Here is a 20515-nt window from a genome sequence, read left to right as displayed (position 1 = left end):
CATAGTAGCCAACAGGTAGTTTTCTTCACCCTCCTCCTCCTCTCCATCCTTAAGTAGGCCCTGATCTCTATTGTTCCCTTCTTTGAGCACATATACTCAATGTTTAGCTTCCATGTATAAGTGAGAAGTGGTATTTGGTTTTCTATTCCTGCACTAGTTTACGTAGAATAATGGCCTCCAGTTCCTTACATGCTGCAAAGGACATTACCTTATTCCTCTTTTATGGTTGCATAGTAACCCACTGTGTATATGTACCACATTTTCTTAATCCAGTCTACTATTAATAGGCATTTAGGTTGATGCCAGAAGAACATACAGATACATAAGACTTTATGGTAGAATGATTTAAATTCCTTTGAGTATATACCCAATAATGGAATTGTTGTGTTAAACAGTAGTTCTGCTTTAAGTTCTTTCAGAAGTCATCAAACTACATTCCATAGTAGCTGAACTAATTTACATTCCCACCAGCAGTACATATTTGTTCCCTTTTTTCTGCAACCTTCCCACCATCTTTTTTTTTTTTTTTTAACTGACTTTTTAACAATAGCTATTCTGACTGATGTGAGACGTTATCTCACTGTGGTTTTTATTTCTTTGAGGCAGTCTCACTCTATTGCTCAGGCTGGAGTGCAGTGGCACACAGTGGCAAAATCCCACTTTTTTTAGAAGGCTTTTAACTATGGATTCTATTTCTTTGCTAGATACCTATGCATGTCATCTATTTCATCTCGGGTGAGTTTTGGTATTTTGTGGGTTTTGTGGAATTAATCCACTTCTTCTAAGTTATCAAATATATATAGAGAGAGTTGTTCATAGTATTCTCATATTATTCTTTTAATGTCTGTGGAGTCTGTAGTTATACTATTAATGCCTCTTTTATTCCTGATATTAGTAATTGTGGCTTCTTTTTTCCTTTGTCAATTTTGCTAGAGGTTTATCAATTTTATTCATCTTTCAAAGACCCTATTTTTCTTTTTCAACTTTTACTTTAGATTCCAGGGGTACATGAGCAGGTTTGTCTCAAGGGTGTATTGGATGATGTTGGGGTTGGAGTACAATTGAACCTATTACCCAGAAAGTGAGCACAGAACACAATAGGTAGTTTTTCAACTCTTGCTTCCCTCCTTCTCTGCCTCCTCTTATATTCCCCAGTGTCGATGTTCCCATCTTTATATCCATGTGTGCCCATTGTTTATCTTTCATTTATAAGTGGGAACATATGGCATTTGGTTTTCTGTTTCTGTGTTAGTTTGCTTAGGATAATTGCCTTGAGCTGCATACATGATGGCGGCAAAAAATGTGATTTCATTCTTTTTTAATGGCTGTGCAGTATTCCATGGTGTATATGTATCATATTTTCTTTATCCAGTCCACCGTTAACAGGTATTTGAGTTGCTTCTATGTCTTTGCTCTTGTGAATTGCGCTGTGATGAACACACAGCTGCATGTGTCTTTTTGGCAGAATGATTTATTTTCCTATGGACATATAACCAGTAATGGGATTGCCGAGTTGAACGATAGCGCAACTCTTATTTCAAACAGGCTAATTTTAATTTCACTGACCTCATTTATTATTTTTGTATTTATACTTGTTTTTATTATTCCTTTTCTTCCCCTATTTGCCTCACTTTTATTTAGCTCTTCTTTTTCTAGCTTCTTAAGGTAGAAATTAAGATCACTGATTTGAGGACTTTTTTTCTAAAACAAGCATTTAAAGATATAAATACATACATGAGCACTGCTTTAGCTGCAGTCCTTATGTTTTGATATGCTGTATTTTCATTTTTGATCAGTTCAAAATATTTTCTAATTTTACTTGAAACTTCCTGTTTTGCCTATGCATTAGAGTACGCTGATTAATTTCCAAGTATTTGGACATTTTTCTATTATTGATTTCGAGTTTAAACAATATTAGTAGTTTAGTTCCATTACTGTCAGAGAATATACTGGACTTCAGTTGGCTAATAATGTTGCTCAAGCCATTTATATCTTTATTAGTTTGTCTACTAGTTCTGTTACTATGAGGAATTTTGAAGTTTCCCACTATAATTGTGTATTTGTCTACTTTTCTCTTCAGATCTGTCAGTTTTTGCTTCACGTATTTTGAAACCCTGTTTTGGGGTGAATACACATTTATGATTCTTACGTCTTCTTGGTGAATTCACTCTTTCATCATTAAGTAATGTTCTCTTTTATCCCTACTAATATTATTTGCTTGGAATTCTACTTTATCTGATGTTATACAGTTACTTGAGCTAGATCATTGGTATTTTGAATTCTGGTCTCCTTTCTAATCTACCTACTAGTATTTATTTTTCACAGTTCTCAAACAGCTCCTCCACATATTCTCTCTAGGTGTTTTTGACTATTAAATATGGTTACTTCATCTTATCTATGACTGAAATGCCCAGACCACTTTTTAAAGTTAATTATAGCTTTGTACATTTTAACTTTTATCAAAGAAACGCAAACACATAGTTTTATGCTTTCAGTGAAAAACATAACTCTCTTCTTCACCCACTTCCTGTTTCCAATACCCATTCCTCAGAAAAAATTACTTTCAATAATTTTAGATAGTTCTTCTGGTTATTTATCTCCAAATTTCTGAGGAACATTCATCCTACTACTTCTTGGTTTTTTTAACTTTAGAACTTATGTACTGATTCTCTCCTGTGGAAGATGTTTATTTCTCTTATACCACTGATACTTTACTATCCCTTTCTGGGATTATTAACAACTGAGTCACATAGTGTACTACAATTAGATTTCCTTTATTGTACAAGACTTTTTGTCTTCCCTGGAGTTAATAACTGCCTCCTCTTTTTATGGATTAATTTTTAATGTTTTCTATCATTAATTAATCCCCAAACCATGCCATAGCTGTAAAAATTCTTCCCAGCATGGTCAAATCCTCTAACCTCTGGACTCAATTTAGACTACTTGCTGCACTGCTATCATCCCAAAGTTTTCCTTCCTGGTTGTTTTAGGAATTATTTTTGCCCCTATTCTGGATTGGAATCCTAGTTTCCTGCATCCTTGATATTCCTCTTTTTGAATGATTTTTTTATATTTTGATGGAGCACATCTTCCAGTAACATCTTGAGAAAGCATCCATTTGAAGTAAATGTTTTAGGTCCTTGTATATTGAATGATTTATTCTGTCTTACAGTTTATCGATAGTTTGGCTTGTATAGAACTTAAGTTGCCAGTCAAAAATCTCCCTAAAATATTTGAAGACAATTTTTTTTTTTATTTTTTGGTTTCATTGTTGCTTTTTAGAAGTCTGTTGTGATTCTGATTCTCTGTCTTTTGTAAGATAGAGACCTGTCTTTTTGTCTTTGGAAGATTTTAAGACTTCTTCTTTATCTACAGATACTTGGAAACGGCACAGCAAAGCACTTTGTAGCTTTTCCTCCTTTACCTGTGCCTGAGTGAGCCCCTTCAACCAGGAGATCATGTTCTTCAATTCTGAAAATGTTTCTTGAGTTATTTCTTTGATTTTTTTCCTCTATTTTTTCTGTACTTGTGATATGGGCCTCCTGTTTATCAGAAGTTGGTTCTCACATAGTGATCTTCTAATTTTCTAGTTCTTCTTTCTTTCTTTCTCTTTTGATCTGGAAAATTTCAATTTTATCTTCCCAGCCCTATTATGCATTTAAAAATTGTTGTGTTAATTTCTAAGAACTTTTTCTTATTCTTTTGTTCTTGTTTCATGGAGGCAATATGGTACCTCTCTATGGATATTACAGATATATATTTTTGAAGATTTCTCCTATCTGGGGGTTGGCAAACTATAGTCTACAGTGCCCACAAGAATAGCCCACGTCTTGTTTTTGTACAGCCTTCAATATGTAGGAATGGTCCTCACTTTTTTTTTTTTTTTTTTTTGAGAAGGAGTCTCTGCCAGCCAGACTGATGTGCAGTGGCGCTATCTCGGCTCACTGCAACATCTGCCTCCTGGGTTCAAGCGATTCTCCTGCCTCAGCCTCCTGGGTAGCATATGCCACCACACCTGGCTAATTTTTATATTTTTAGTAGAATTAGGGTTTTACCATGTTGGCCAGGCTGGTCTCAAACTGCTGACCTCAAGTGATCATTTTGAAAAGGGTTAAGGAAAAAGCAAAGAATATGTGATAGAGACTGTATATAGCCTGCAAAACCTAAAATATACACAATAGTCCCCCATAGCTACAATCTTGCCTATGGTTCAAAGTTACTCGTGGTCAAACACAATAATTTTTGAACACTAGAAAACAGCTGAATGACTGAATGACTTAGCAGGAAAGAGCTGAAATTTAAATCTACATTGTTGAAAGTCAACAAGAACTTTCAGATTTATGCAGGAAAAAGCCTAGGATTTGGAGCACTCTAAAATGTCAATGACAGTAAGGTTTAAAAAACAGGTGGTTTGGTTGCAGGTTAGTATAAGAAACAATTAGCCCCCTCCCTCACCCAGGTTTACTTCTGGAAAGGCTGAACAACAGAGTCTCTGTATTCTTCAACACCAGGCATGGCTGAGGAGGTATTAAAAATATTACATGGAAAATTCCAGAAGTAATACATTTTAAAATGCATGCCCTTCGGAGTAGCATGATAAAAATTTCATGCTGTCTCACTCAGGGTGTTAATCATCCCTTTGTCTACCATGTCCATACTGTATACTCTTTTTGCCCGTTAGTCAATTAGTACCCATCTTGGTTATCAGACAGAAAGAAACATAGTATACGCAGAGTTTGGTACTATCCATGGTTTTAGGCATTTAGTAGAGATTGTGGAATGTGTCATCTGTGGATAAAGACAGACTACTGTACTCTCTGGCCCTTTATAGAAAACACTGGCCAATCCTTGTTCTAGCTTGTTGTACTGTTTCTATTTTCTCGGAGTTCTGCTCTGTTTTTGTTTGCTTTTTGGACTTGTTTTGTTGTTGTTGTTTTGGTCTGTTTTTCGTGTTAGAGATTTTCTTTGACAATCTGATGAAGACTGCGCTTACTTAAGGGTAAGGCACTAAAACACTGATTGGCAGCTCTGAATGTATGGGTAGAGCTTATAGGCTGGGAAGTTTGCTATAGGGTAATTTGGTAGGAACAGGGCCAATTTGTAAACACTTTCACATGGAGTGGTCAGTTTCCCTAAAGAGGAATTCTACACATTTCCGCCTGGGAGATGTAAGACTGATTGTCAGTCTACACAGAGCTGAAAAGAAAACGGGGATGGATTTCTCACATTCAGTATATAGAATCCCCATATATAATATTAACCTCTATCTTCAATACCTCCTCAGCCGTGCCTGGTGTTGAAGAATACAGAGACTCTGTTGTTCAGCCTTTCCAGAAGTAAACCTGGGTGAGGGAGGGGGCTAATTTTTCTTACACTAACCTGCAACCAAGCCACCTGTTTTTTAAACCTTACTGTCATTGACATTTTAGAGTGCTCCAAATCCTAGGCTTTTTCATGCATAAATCTGAAAGTTCTTGTTGACTTTCAACAATGTAGATTTAAATTTCAGCTCTTTCCTGCTAAGTCAATCAGTCATTCAGCTGTTTTCTAGTGTTCAAAATTTATTGTGTTTGTCACAACAAATTGTCAATGTCTCCTCTCTCCCTTTGTAACATTGCAGGTTTGACATTTTCATTCCTTTATTATCATAGGATTTTGAGGGGGTGAAAAGTAACATAAATGTTCAATTTTTCCACAACTACTAAAATAATCTAAATTTTATAGGACATTCTTTTTTGATATTATTTTAAAGTAACCTATAGGCTCTTAAGGCAACAGACCATAACATGGGGGAGGATAGGAAGATTAATATTGTCAATACTATAGAAGAGTACTGAAAGTCAATGAAGAGTCAGTGTGCCACTATATTTTGGTTCCAGTATGATTTATCTATGGTATGGTAGAATGGTATTCCTGTTAATAAAACAGTTCAAAGAAAAAAGACTTCACCTTTTCTTTTTACTATTGTTTTCAAACTGCCTTGCTTAAACGAATTATGCCTGCTTGAGACAAAGCCTATGCTTTCAGTAAAGCAACAAAGACTAGTGAGGAAACTCATAGTGCAGTTGTAACCTGGTTGCAAAACCATCTGGTATATTTCCAAAGGCTGTTCTTGTATTTCATAGACTTATAGTACTTCAAATACTCTAACAGTCCCATGTGGGCTTAAAAAAAATAACACTAAAAAGAATCCATTGGTTTCTGCTTACTTTAGATCTTCTAGATGTACCCCTTACAAGAAGAGTGACTCAGAGTATAAGCACCTTTTCTGTCAATCAATACACATTATGAGTTTTATTAAATAACAAAACATTTGCTTGATCTTTATTTTTTTAATTTAAAAAATTTTACTTACTGATTGATTTTTCAAAGGATAAGTTCCTTTGTAACAAATTATTAATTGTTGATATTCCCTCAAAATCAATAAAATGAGAGCTGGGCTCTCCATTTAAAAAAGTTAATAAAATACTAAAAGTACAGTATTATATATCAATACTATAAATGCACGATTTTTATGATATTCTAGGAAAGCAAGTTTTGAAGCTCTAAAAGCTCTCTGGGCAATATGGTCATAGTAGGAAAAAGCACTGAACCTCACATTTTTCATTAATTCAACAAGCACTTGAGACACGGTTGTTGAGAATGCAAAAACATAACACTACTCAGTCGACTCATTCAGAGCAACTTATAGTCCTGTAAGCTCTATTCATGATAAGTACCACATATATTTGTACCGTTTTTAATATACTGTATTTGTATACCATATTTTTACTCTATCTTTTCTACATTTATATACTCAAATACTTACCATTGTGTTACAATTGTCTACAGTACAGTAACATGTTGTACAGGTAGGTAATCTAGGAGCAATAGGCTATACCATGTAGCCTAGATGTGGAGTAGACTATACTATCTAGGTTTGTGTAAGTACACTCCATAATGTTCCCACAATGATTAAATTGATTAACAACTCACTTTTCAGAACATATTGTTGTCATTAAGTGATGCATGACTATATAAAATATATAAAAATGAGTTTCACAAAGCACAAATCTTAATGGGCAAGAATGCTTAGAAATAGGAATATCATGATGAAATGTTTAGTCAGTGTTCTTTTTTTTTTTTTAAGACAGTTTTGCTCTGTCGCCCAGGCTGGAGTACAGTGGCGCAAGCTTGGCTCACTGCAACCTCTGCCTCCCAGTTCAAGCAATTCTCCTGCCTCAGCCTCCTGAATAGCTGGGACTACAGGTGCCTGCAACCATGCCTGGCTAACTTTTGTATGTTTTTAGCAGAAAAGGGGTTTAATCATATTGACCAGGCTGGTCTTGAACTCCTGATCTCGTGATCCACCCGCCTCAGCCTCCCAAAGTGCTGGGATTATAGGTGTGAGGCACTGTGCCTGGCCCAGTTTGGTGTTAATTCTTTAGGACCATGACTATGGCTTGTTTTAACCCTTCTTGAATGATTTGCTTTTTTTTTTTTTTTTTTTGTTTGAGACAGGGTCTGGCTCTGTTGCCCAGGCTGGAATGCAGTGGAATCATTTTGGCTCACTGCAACCCCCACCACCCAGGCTCAAGCGATCCTCCTACCTTAGCCTCCCGAATAGCTCATACCTGTAATCCAACCACTTTGGGAGGCTAAAGTGGATGTATCACTTGAGGCCAGGAGTTCCTGACCAGCCAGGCCAACATGGTGAAACCCCATCTCTACTAAAAATACAAAAATTAGGTGGGTATGGTGGCACATGCCTGTAATCCCAGCTACTCGGGAGGCTGAGGCAGGAAAATCGCTTGAACCCAGGCGGTGGAGGTTCAGTGAGCCGAGATCATGCCACTGCACTCCAGCCTGGGTGACAGAGTGAGACTGTCTTAAAAAAAAAAAAAAAAAAAAGTAACTATTATTTTATTTTTTTCTTTAATTATTCAATATCCTTCAGTTCCAATGTTATCCTTCAACATTATCACTATACATAAAAGACACAAGAAAGTATAGATGGTAATCATACTGTTATCTAAACCTCAGAAATAACATTAAAATGAAAATGGTATTTTTTTCTGTCAGATACCTTCTTTACATAGAAGCCGGATAAAAAATTGTGCAACTACAAAAGGTCACTGGGCAGTAAAACAGATTCTGTTTGTATTTGATGACGTAAATTAACAGATACGCAGATTCTATACACTTTCAGTTACTGAAAGTGCACTTTCAAACAGAATATCTCCTCACAGTGGCTGATATATCAATTTTCTTCCCTGACATTTTGGGGGAAGGGAGGAGAGAGTTCTGTTTATCTATAAAATCATTATCTGAGCTTTGATATTCATAAGACAAAACTTGGATAAGTTTCCTTCAATAAATATTTACTTAGCATCTTTGTGTGCTATTCATTGTTAGACCCATAAAATTCTTTAAACTTTAGCAAACTGTGAGTTTTGTTTTGGGAATAACTTCATTGAAAATATACCAGTTCCTAAGGTTCTAGTCAAATAAAATTTTACCAAATTTATTATAAAGAGTAAAGTAGCAAGACTAGCTTTATATATACAGCACTGTCACAGATAATATTACATTATATTAAATTTCACTCCACTTACCTACCAAGGGCCTGGTTTAAGGCCCTGTATGCTTGAATTTCATACCACTGACGGCCAGGTAAAAGACCTCTCAGTTTTGAATGGTGGTCATTGTATTGTCGTTTTAGTTCAACCTAATAATTTTAAAACATATTTTAAAATTTAGTACATAATAAAAGTTCATTTTAAATATCATATTAACTTCTAACAGTTTGAAAATACATATTTTTAGGGTAAAGATATTTTATTTTTTCAGTACTTATTTTTTCATTTCACTTAAAATAGTCTTATTTAGCTTCACATTCCTTAAGTTACCTAATGCATATAACTAATCAGCCGTGTGATCTCAGATTTACTGAACTTACATTCATTAAATCCACAATACAAGTAGCTGAGTTTTGGCATATATAGCCATGTAACCACCATCATAATCACAAAATAGAACATTTTCATCACCCCCAAAAGTTCCTTCTTATTCCTTTATAGTAAATTTCTTTCCTCCACTGCTGGCCCTGGCAACCACTGATCTGCCTTCTGTTTTGCCCTTTATAGAATTTCATATAAATATTATCACACACTATGTAATGACTTGTGTCTTTTTTCATTTAGTATTCGTTCATGCTGAACGATATATGGGTAGTTCATTCTTTTACATTTATCCAGTCTGGTAATCTCTGCTTTTTAATTGCAATGTTTAGAACATTTACATTTAATGCAGTTATTGTTGTGACTGGGTTTAAGACTACCACCTTGCTTCCCTGCTAGTCTGTCCCATTTTCTTTTTATCTTTTGGATCAATCAAGTTTTTTCCCCCCGACTAATATTTCCATACGATTTCCACTACTGGATTATTGGCTATGTCTTTGCGTGTGTGTGATTGCTCTAGGGCTTATAATATATAACCTTATTAGTCTACCTTAAAATGATATTATACCACCTCACATATGATGTAAAAACAATACCACAATATACTTCCATTTCCTTTTATTGTCCTTTATGCTACTGTTGCCATGTATTTTAGTTTTATATATGCTATAAACCCATAAAACATTTTGATTATTTATGCTTTAAACAGTACATTATCTTTTAAATGTTTGTGTTTAGATTTACAGAAAAGCTGCAAAGATAGTACAGAGATTCCTTATACCCTTATCCAATTTCCCCAATGTTAACATCTTATATTACTATAGCACATGTCAAACTAAGAAATTAACATTAGTACATTAGTATTAAATAATCTATGTATTTTATTCAGATTTCCATTTTGTCCAAAAAGATTATCTTTTAAAAGATATTTGCCTACAGATTTGCCATTTCTGGCACGCTTCATTTTCTCATGTAGGTTTAAATTTCCATCTGGTATCATTTTCCTTCTACCTCAAGAACTTTCTTTAATATTAGTAGTTCAGGTTTGCTGGCAATTAGTTCTTTCAGCTTTTGTTTTTTTCTGAAAAGCCTTCACTATCTTCATTTTTGAGAGATTGCCCCATTTGATCAATAATTCTAAATTGACAGGTTTTCTTTTGTTAAAGATGTACTTTCATTATTTTCTGATTTGCATAGTTCTGAAGAAAAAATATGCTATTGTCCTATCTCTGTAATGTCCCCCTTTCTTTTAGTGACTTTTGATTTGATTACAATGTGCTGTTACATGTATTCTGCTTGAATTTTGTTAAGCTTCTTGGATCTGTGGGCTTATAGCTTCTATGAAACTTGAAAATTTTTGAACCATTACTTCTCTAAATATATATATTCCTCTGCCTCCAAACACTTTCTTTTCCTTCTTGTATTACAACTTTATTAGGCTACTTTATACTACTCCATGTCACTGATACTTTTTTCACTCTACGCTTAATTTTGGATAATTTTTATTTCTAAGATTTCAAGTTCACTAACTTTTCCTTCTGCACTGTCTAATTCATCCAGTGTATTTTTTGTTTCATATCGAGAGATTTCACACAGGTATTTAAAAAATAGCTCCTGTTTCTCTTTTCAGTATACTGACATTTTCTTCTATCTTCTTTGAATTAACAGAACACAAAACATATTTTAAAAATCCTAGTCTGCTAGCCAGTTCTAACATCTCTGTCATTTCTGGTTTTGTTTCTATTGATTGATTTTCCTCTGTATTCACGGCTGAATTCTCTTCTTTGCATGCCTGCTAATTTTTGATTGGATACTAGACATTGTGAGCATTAAGTCAGTGGTTACTGGATTTTGTTGTGAATGCAATTAGGGTATTTGGAACCAGTTTATTCTTTTGAGACTTACCCTTGTTAGGGAAAGTGAAGAGCAGCCTTTAGTCTAGAGCTAATTTATTCCCCATACAAAGGTGAAACTCTTTTGATCATTGTATCAAGTACTTTGTGTGTTATATAGTCTTTTCTCCTGTGGCTGCTGGGAACTCAAATTATTCCGAAAACTTTGGAAGTTCTAGGAATTTTTCTGCGTACGTATTTCCCTGGCCTTATGTAGCTTCCTCTCACATATACAGCAATTAATACTCGACCAAAAACTCAAGGGGATTCCTATGCAGATACCTGGAGCTTTCTCTCTATGTAGCTCCATCGTCTCTCATACTCTGCCTTGCAAATTCTAGCTGCCATGGACTTTCCCTAAACTCTATCTCTTTAATTCAGTATGACCACCAAGCTCTGTTTGAGTTTATTCTCCCTGCACTGTGGCCCGATAACTGTCTCCAGGCAATAATCTGGTACAACTGCAGTATTCCAGGACAAGTATATCAAATGGCACAGTTGTCCCTTGGTATTGATGGGCGATTGGTTTCAGAACTTCCTTCAAATACCAAAATCCATGGATATTCAAGTCCTTGATATAAAACGAGTTAGTATTTGCATAACCTACTCACATCCTCCCATACTTTAAATAATCTCTCGATTACTTTAATAGCTAATATGATGTAAAGCTATGCAAATAGTTGTTACATTGTAGTGTTTAGGGAATAATGACAAGAAAAAATATCTGTACATGTTCAGTACAGAGGCAATTTTCTTTTTTCAAATATTTTCGATTCACACTTGGGTGAATCCATAGATGCAGAACCCATAAATACAGAGGGCTACCTATATATTTTTGTGGTAGAAGCCTAAATAAAGATATGTAGAGTTACTTTCTTGGAGGAAATCATTAAATTGAAGAGACATCGGCATCCCTATGTTTATTGCAGCACTATTCTTAATAACCAAGATACGGAATGAATCTAGGTATCCAACAACAGATGACAATAAAGAAATGTGGTATACATACACAATGGAATACTAATCAGCCATAAAAAAAGAATGAAATCCTGCCATTCATGGTAACATGGATGGATGTGAGGACACTACCTTAGGTGAAATAAAAACAAACACCGCATGTTCTTACTCATGTGTGAAAGCTTAAAAATGTTAATCTCATAAAAATAAAAAGTAGATCAGAGGATACTATCAGATGGGAAGGGGAGGAGGAAAGGAGGGATAAGGAAATATTTGTTTTTTTTTTGAGAGGCAGGGCCTCACTCTGTCACCCAGGCTGGAGGGCAGTGGTGCAATTACAGCTTACTCCAGCGTTGACCTCCCAGGCTCAAGTGATCCTCCCACCTCAGCCTCCCAAGTAGCTTGGACTAAAAATATGTGCCACCATGCCTGGTCAATTTTTTTTTTTTTTAATTTTTAGTAGAAATGAGGTCTTGCTATGTTGCCTAGGATGGTCTCCAATTAGTGAACTCAAGAAAATCTCTCACCTTGGCCTCCCAAAGTGCTAGGAAAATAGGCACGAGCCACAGCACCTGGCTGAGATTTGTTAAATAATATAAAATTACAGCTAGATAGGAGGAATAAGTTGTAATCTTTTATACCACAATAGAATGACTGTAGTTAACAATGATATATTACATCATTTCAAATAACTAGGATGTTTCCGACACAAAGAAATGATGTTTGAGATGACAGATATGCTATTTACCCTGATCTAATCAATAAACATCATATGTATCAAAACCTCACTATGTACCCCATGAATATGTACAATAATTATCTGTCAACTAAAAAATAAAGAGTAAATTTCTTGGAAAAATTTTAGACTTTCAAGATAAATTAACAGACCTTATACAGTAGTTCCCTCTTATCTACAGTGGTTTAAGTTAACTGCAGTCAACTGTGGTTCAAAAACATTAAATAAAAAACTCCAGAAATACTTCCTGTTTTAAATTGACCACTGTTCTGAGTATTATGATGACATCTCATGCTATCCTGCTCCATCCCACCCAGATGTGAACCATCCCTTTGTCCAGTCTATCCATGCTGTACATACAACCAGCAGTGAGTCACTTAGCAGTTGTCTAGGTCTAACCGAGTGTCATGGTATTGCAGTGCTTAGGTTCAAGTGACCCCTATTTTACTGCATAATACTTTACTAAGCTATAAACCTACTCAAGAAAAAAATAAAGTATTTTCAGTGTAGTCTATAACACTATTAAGGAAAGAGAACAGTACACTTCTGAAAAGTAGCTTTCAAATTGGGAGGTAAAAATTTGTATCTTACTGTAAGAGTAAAATCTAAGTTTTTTTTTTTTTTTTTTTTTTTGAGACGGAGTCTTGCTCTGTCGCCAGACTGGAGTGCAGTGGTGCGATCTCGGCTCACTGCAACCTCCATCTCCTGGGTTCAAGAGATTCTCTTGCCTCAGCCTTCAGAGTAGCTGGGACTACAGGCGTACACCACCATGCCCAACTAATTTTTGTATTTTTAGTAGAGATGGGGTTTTATCATGTAGGCCAGGATGGTCTCAATCTCTTGACCTCATTGAATCTGCCCACCTCGGCCTCCCAAAGTGCTGAGATTACAGGCATGAGCCACCACACCTGGTTAAAATCTAAGCTTTTTAACAGTCACAGAGAGGAAAAAAAAAAAAAAAAAACCTCAAAACCCCACCCTTTTTATTTTACAGCCCCTCAAAAGAATCTGTCAAATTTCTAAAATAAAACTTTATAACTAGAATACAAAGGACATAACCTTTACTTTTTTTTGAGAGAGTATTGCTGTCACCCAGGCTGGAGTGCAGTGGTTCGATCTTGGCTCACTGCAACCTCCATCTCCTAGGTTGAAGTAATTCTCCTGCCTCAACCTCCCAAGTAGCTGGGATTACAGGTGCATGCCAACATACTCGGCTAATTTTTTGTATTTTTGCAGAGATGGGGTTTCATTGTGTTAGCCAGGATGGTCTTGATCTCTTGACTTTGTGATCCACCTGCCTCAGCCTCCCAAAGTGCTAGGATTATAGGCGTGAGCCACCGCGCCCAGCCCAACTTTGCTTTTTAAGGCAACATAAATAAGTAATAAAAGATAATATAATACAATAGTAAATATTAAATGATATGTAAACACCCTTCCTGGAAGTTCAGCAATAAAGCTCATGATAATTAAGATTAGAAGAAAAATACTTTAAAAATTCTCTGCAACTGGGAAAAATATATGTGTTTCCTACCTATCTCTCCAAAATGTTAACTAAAGTAGCATCTGTGCTTTAACAATATTTTCCTCAAAGAAATTTGACATCTACTCTGTCAGGCATAATACCTTAGGTGTTTTCAAATTTTCCTACTACATGGACAAAATGATATATTACAGTGGTCACTGGTCCTAAGACAAGTTGCTCTAGGAAGTATTAGTTAAAAACTGAATATTTAGAGCTAACATAGCAACTATCAGATTAAATAAAATTATGTCTCCTTGGTCTTTTATTTTTCATTAACATAATTTAAATTTTCTGTATATCTACATTGTTTTATTACAAATTTTCAAACACCTTTTACACTCCAAATGGCCATTAAAATACTGCCAATATTTTGCCCAAGCGAATTAATTTTAGATAAAAAGCTTAAAAACCCACAAAAAAAACAAAAAACTCTCAAACAATAACAAAACCCTGAAATGAACTGTATATAAAGGTTAACTTTGAAATATTTATTACATAAAGAAACAGAATATAAAACTAATATGTAATAAAAATTACTTCGTGAGATCAAATTAATTGGCAAAAGCAAAACTAAGGGTTTAGAAAAGGTAGAAAGTGAGTACACCTCATTTTAATGACATCAGAATCTATTTCATTGTACACTGAGGGATTATCAAGCATGAAAATCAATGCCCAATTTAAAATGACATACAACATATGTGAAAAAGCCAGTTTCTCCTGCCAGCAAATAGCCTAAATGTTAAGTAAACCAAAGGCTGGAAGGGATTAGTTGAAATGTCAAAAGACAACCTTTTACTTTTACCTGCTCATCCTTATAAACACATTCTTATTCTTCAGGCATGCTTTCTGAACAAATAGTTTCAATGTGCAGAAGCAAAAGGCCCAAGGCAAGCTCTGTCATCTTGTAACTGTCAAAGAGATTAGTCTTTGATCTATTTGGGAGGTCATACCCACATTCACATTAGCCATATAATCTAACAACATTATACCTATTGACCAATGCTTCCTTAATGCCTAATGAGACAGACATTTTACATTATGAAAGTTAACTGTGAATGTTTTTTCTAAGTTTTGACAGAAAGTAAACACCATAAACTGAGCTCAAGTGTGGGTTGGAAAGATGATCTTTTAGACCAGTTAACATTACTTTTCAAATACATTGTACAAGCCTTTCCCAAAATAGAAAGCTATACTTAATTGTACTTTCTGGAAACAGTTTAAACCACTTGCTCCTCATCCCCAATAAATTAGCATACATGTTAATTTGGAGGGACGTGAACAGCAGGGAAAAGACAAACTATTTTATCAAAGGTTGCAAACTGAAGGCCCATAGTTGTGTTTTGCATGGCCCTTACTGTGGCTTAAAATAATTAGAATTTATTTGCCACCATCTAAAAATCTGGCTGCTTCGCCACTGTCCTCTAACCCACTCATTTAAATAACCTGTTTAACTCATGTAGCTGCTTGAGTTTGCAATCCATTGGTTGAGATGCTGCACAGATTCACAAAAATTTATCATTTCATAATTGAAGTTCAAGTTTGTACCAAAGGTAAAGCACCCCGATTATGACAGTTTTTAGACAAATATTTATGCATCTGCATCAAAATCTAACCTAACTGACAAGTAGAAATAAGATCCTCAATAGCAAAGGCATTGATACTTAAGACTGAGGTGGTTTAGAATGGGTAAAAATACCCAATAGATAGATGGCATTCAAGCAGAAGTTATATGATTTTGGATTCTGATTTTTACTATTATATCATGATACACTTGAGACTGAACAGTACGTTTCTTAAGTTCTCCATGCCTTGGTTTTATTGGAAACAGTGTAAGTAGCAGAGTACTTATAGCAGTAATAGACAATAGGAAATAATCAAAAGGATTATACTGCATATGTCAACAAGAAATTAAGGTCACAATTATTAACATTAGACTTTTTCAACTTTCAGTCAAACTCAACGTTGGTCTTAAATAGCTTTGTACAAGGGTAGCCTTTTTTATCAGTAGCTTCTAAAAAATAAATGGTGCGATAAATCTGAGCTGGAACCCTAAATGCATCTCTTCACTTTACTACCACTTCACATGTAAGATGGTGGATTTTATCCCAACTCACACCAATATGTATTATGATTTCAGTAATAAATGCCTTCCTGAAAGCAACTGACAGAAGAATATAATTTTTTTCTTGAATGTAAGCTTGAAGACAAAAGTTCAAGCCTCCAAATGAGACTAAGAACAAATAATCAGCTAAACTCCATACTTAAAAATATTAAGAAAACTTTGCTTCAGAAAAATAAACACATTTGTCTAGCAAACACTCGCTTAGAACAGTTTTATCTTTAGCCAAGGTGCAGGGCCTAAAGCCTAAACATTTACAGCAAACCAAATCTGGAAGACAGAGACTATGCATTAGAGACATTTACTGTTCCATATCATCATAGTATAAACACTTCTATCAGGGTACCACAATATAAATTCCAATGGTTAGAATTATAAACCCAGCATAAGATCTTGTATGTGATATAATTTAGCTAGATTAAAAAGAATATAGCTGGCTTTATTTCATCTGGCATATTTTCAAGATTTCTGACACAGTTAACCAAATACTTTCTGTGTGTGTGTGTGTGTGTGTGTGTGTGTGTGTGTGTATGTGTACTTTTTTTAAATGGGGAAAATTCGTTTCTGCCAAGAGTTAAAAAGCCAGGCTCCCTTTTAAATAAGAATAATAATGATAAAAGCACATTAGAAATGGTTTACAGTTGTTTCCTGTTATGTTACAAGTTGACCACAATAATCTATCAAGACATAATAACAGCAATATATTTCACATATGCTTTAAGACTATTTTGGATAAGATGCTTTCTTTTGTAGAGAAATCTATATTAAACTTAGTATCACTAATTGTCAGTGTTAACAAAAAATAACGTGGATATTTCAAATTTAGTAAATAGAACAAAATATATCCCTCTCAAATCAGGTATCTTCTCTTCTCAACATATTCAGCCTTAACTGGTTATAATAATTTAGCTAGTGGCTACTATCCAGAATAGTTCACTGGGTACACAGTAACATCTAAACACTTCTGAATGAATGCTTTGACAATGATAATGCAAAAACTGTGTCAGTCTTAGCTTTTTTTAAATTATGAAAATAATTTGTTAAGAGCACAGAACAAAAGTAGAGATTAATATTTTCCTATTTAAAAAGTTAATACTCTAAGACATGCAAGAAATCTGAGTATGCTTATTCTGTAAAGGACTAAATTAAAATTTTTACTTTTACTTTTTAGAGACAAGGTCTTGCTCTGTCACCCAGAATGGAGCACAGTGGCATGGTCATAGCTCACTGCAACCTTCAACTCCTGGGCCCAAGCTAGGACTTAAAGACATGTGCCACCATACCTGGCTAATTAAAAAAAAATTATTTTAGAGACACAGTCTCACTACATTACTCAGACTGGTCTTGAACTCCTGGCCTCAAGCAATCCTGTCTTGGCCTCCCAAAGCACTGGGATTAAGGTGTGACCCACCATGGCTGGCCCAAAAAAAATTATTTTTCAGAGTAATGACCTTTGTGTCAATTTAATTAGGTTGTCCATGTTAAAATATTACTCAAACCTGCAAATACCTAAATTATCATCTCTAGAACATGTCACTATTCATACTATAGTATGTTTTGAGGAAGAAGGTATAATGGAAAAAAAGAAAAAGCACATGGCTTGGAGTCAAGGCTTTGACACTCATCAGTTGTTTGACCTTGTGTAAGTCACTGTACCCCTTTATAATTTCCTTTCTCAATTTCTTCTTCTATAAGAAGAGAGAAACAATTCCTGCCAACCTTACATTATAGAATTGGTTGAAGAAATAAATGACAATATGCATGAAACAGTAAAGCATCAGATATCAGAGGTAAGTGGACTGGGAAGTCATTACTCACCCCCTATTTCTGAAACCCAGTGCAGATTTCAGTGGACTTTTTTATTTTATTTTTTGTTTGTAGAAAGTGATTTATTTAGAGAGAGAGAGAAACAGAAGGAGAGAGAAAGAAATAGCTAACTCTCACACTGAGTGAGAAAATCCAGAAAGATGGAATCCAGGAGAGGAAAGCAGCTTCCACACTGAGTGGAAGGAATAGAAAGAGAGATGGAGTTTAGGAGAAGGAGACAGGCTTCCACGAGAGAGTGGAAGGGGACTCCAGAGGAGAAATCCAGGAGAGAGAGACAGCTTCCACAAAGGGAGTGTTCGTGGAAGGGGACCCAAACATGGAGTCCCTCAGTGGACTTTAAAGGCTGTCATAACATATTGCTGCCTGGTATGTGAAATAAGCCATACGGCTGTGGAGGCCATAGTCATTACCTTAGTCCATTCACCCCAAATCATTTTACCACCTTTAGCAATTCCTTCTGAAAGAGCTTTGACTACATTACTCAACGTATTGGCACATTACTTTTGGTGACTTAAAAAGTAAGTTTCTTGGGTTCTTGGATTGGCTACTTTTTCATCAAGTATCAATGAAAATATATACATTGGCAGAATACATACAGAACAGTGTTCAAACAGTTTTGAAACAAATCTTTTAAAAAACAACTTTTACAATTGATCTTAAATTTTCTTTAAAAACTTAACATTAGCACTCTTTAATATCCTCCATAATACTTTTTGGTCACTTTTCAACTGATGAGGTGTTTTTGAAAGCATAACTACATAAAATATGCTAGTGGTATAATCTGTAAGAATGAGTACATCATTGGTACCATATTAGTCTAAACATTATTTTATTCAAATATTTTACAATCTAGAGCTTTTCTTGTTAAAGTCACATATGAGAGCCCAATAACTATGAATAAACTCTTGCTAGCAATAACAACTAACAAAATAAAATATTATCTTATGTCATAAAGCAGTAAATAGAACCAGAGCTTCTTAAAGAAATGAGCCAACATTAAGATGATTTAATAAGGGGAATGAGGAGTAGTGTATTCAGCAGGTGACAGAGACCTACATCTACCTTACATAACACAGGAAAAAGGCAAGACTGCTTATGGAAGAGGCTTTTGGATACCAGAAGATGTAATATGAAGCATAATGGCACTCAGGGAATTATATAAAGGTTTCTGGCAATGGTAGCATAAAAAGTAAAAGTTAATCCCAGTGAGAGGAGGCTCAGAGTCAGCTTTCATATGATTAAACCCTAACATCTAAAAACAAACGTAAGCAAGAGCAAGTATGAACATAAGAAAAAAGATTAAGTGAGTACTGGAAAATACTGAAAATATACTTAAAACCTTAAAACTTTATTACCTCCACAGTCCAAAAGATCAAAGTATAACACTTTTGCTATCTAGATTTTTATTATTATGTCCGAGTCATATTTCAGGGCCAGGTGTGGTGGCTCACCTGGGTGGTTTATAATCCCAGCACTTTGGGAAGCTGAGGCAGGAGGATCACTTGAGGCCAGGAGTTCAGGACCAGCCTGGGCAACATAGCAAGACCCTTTCTCTACAAAATAAAAATTAGCTGGGCATGGTTGTTAGAGTCTATAGTCCCAGCTACTTAGGAGGCTAAGGTAGGAGGAGATCATTTGAGCCCAGGAGTTTTAGGCTGGAGTGAGCCATAATCACACCACTGTACTTCATCATGGGTAACAGAGACTGTGCCTCTCTCTCTCTCACTCTCTCTATATATATATATATATTATCTTTCAAACATAAGCAAAGGTTTGATATATATTTTTTTTTTTTTGAGATGGACTCTTGCTCTGTTGCCCGGGCTGGAGTAGAGTGGTACAATCTTGGACACTGCAACCTCTGCCCCCTCCAGTTCAAGCAATTCTTATGCCTCAGCCTCCCTAGTAGCTAGGATTATAGGTGTGCACTACCATGCCCGGCTAATTTTTGTATTTTTACTAGAGACAGCGTTTCACCATTTGGTCAAGCTGGTCTTGAACTCCTGACCTCAAGTGATCTGTCTACCTCATCCTCTCAAAATGCTGGCATTACAGGTGTGAGCCACCATGCCTGGCCGAAAAGGTTTTTTAAAATATATGATCACTTTCTACCTTTGAATTATTATTGCCAGGAATATTTGATTCAGAGCTTTTCAAATGTGAATGTAAGTTTTAATAAGACACATGGAATCATAGCACTTTGATAACTCATGCTTTGTCTTAGAAAGTAATGCAGACTTCTGATTTCAATAAGTTAAAAAAAAAAAAAAATCCAGACATTTCTTTTTCCCTTCCCTGTCAGATAAACTGCCTTCAAATTACAAAACAAATAGGAAGGAGAAACATAGTCTCCAACTTCAATAAAAGTAACAGACATCTAATTCCAAGTCCCAATATATGAACATAAAAGACAGATGGACAAATGGTAAATGACTAAGCATAAAAGAGAAAGTTCAAACAAATGTACCCACAGAGCTACTGCTGGGACATAAGCCAGTTTGACCTGCAGCAGTTCAGAAAGTC

The 20515-nt window shown here is 35.3% G+C and overlaps 1 protein-coding gene across 1 annotated transcript in view; it reads right to left on the bottom strand.

The window, feature by feature from the left end:
- The window catches only part of BRIP1 (BRCA1 interacting protein C-terminal helicase 1), a 152062-nt gene that overhangs the window by 14171 nt on the left and 117376 nt on the right, over window positions 1-20515 (bottom strand). Inside the window, exon 15 of the mRNA XM_037742445.1 lies at window positions 8595-8707. Coding sequence (XP_037598373.1) covers window positions 8595-8707 — 113 coding nt within the window. The remainder of the gene's footprint in view (window positions 1-8594; window positions 8708-20515) is intronic.

Source organism: Cebus imitator, unplaced genomic scaffold, assembly GCF_001604975.1.
Source record: "Cebus imitator isolate Cc_AM_T3 unplaced genomic scaffold, Cebus_imitator-1.0 Scaffold121, whole genome shotgun sequence".
In the NCBI taxonomy this organism is placed as follows: Eukaryota; Metazoa; Chordata; class Mammalia; order Primates; family Cebidae; genus Cebus; species Cebus imitator.
This window is presented reverse-complemented; position numbering and strand designations above follow the sequence as displayed.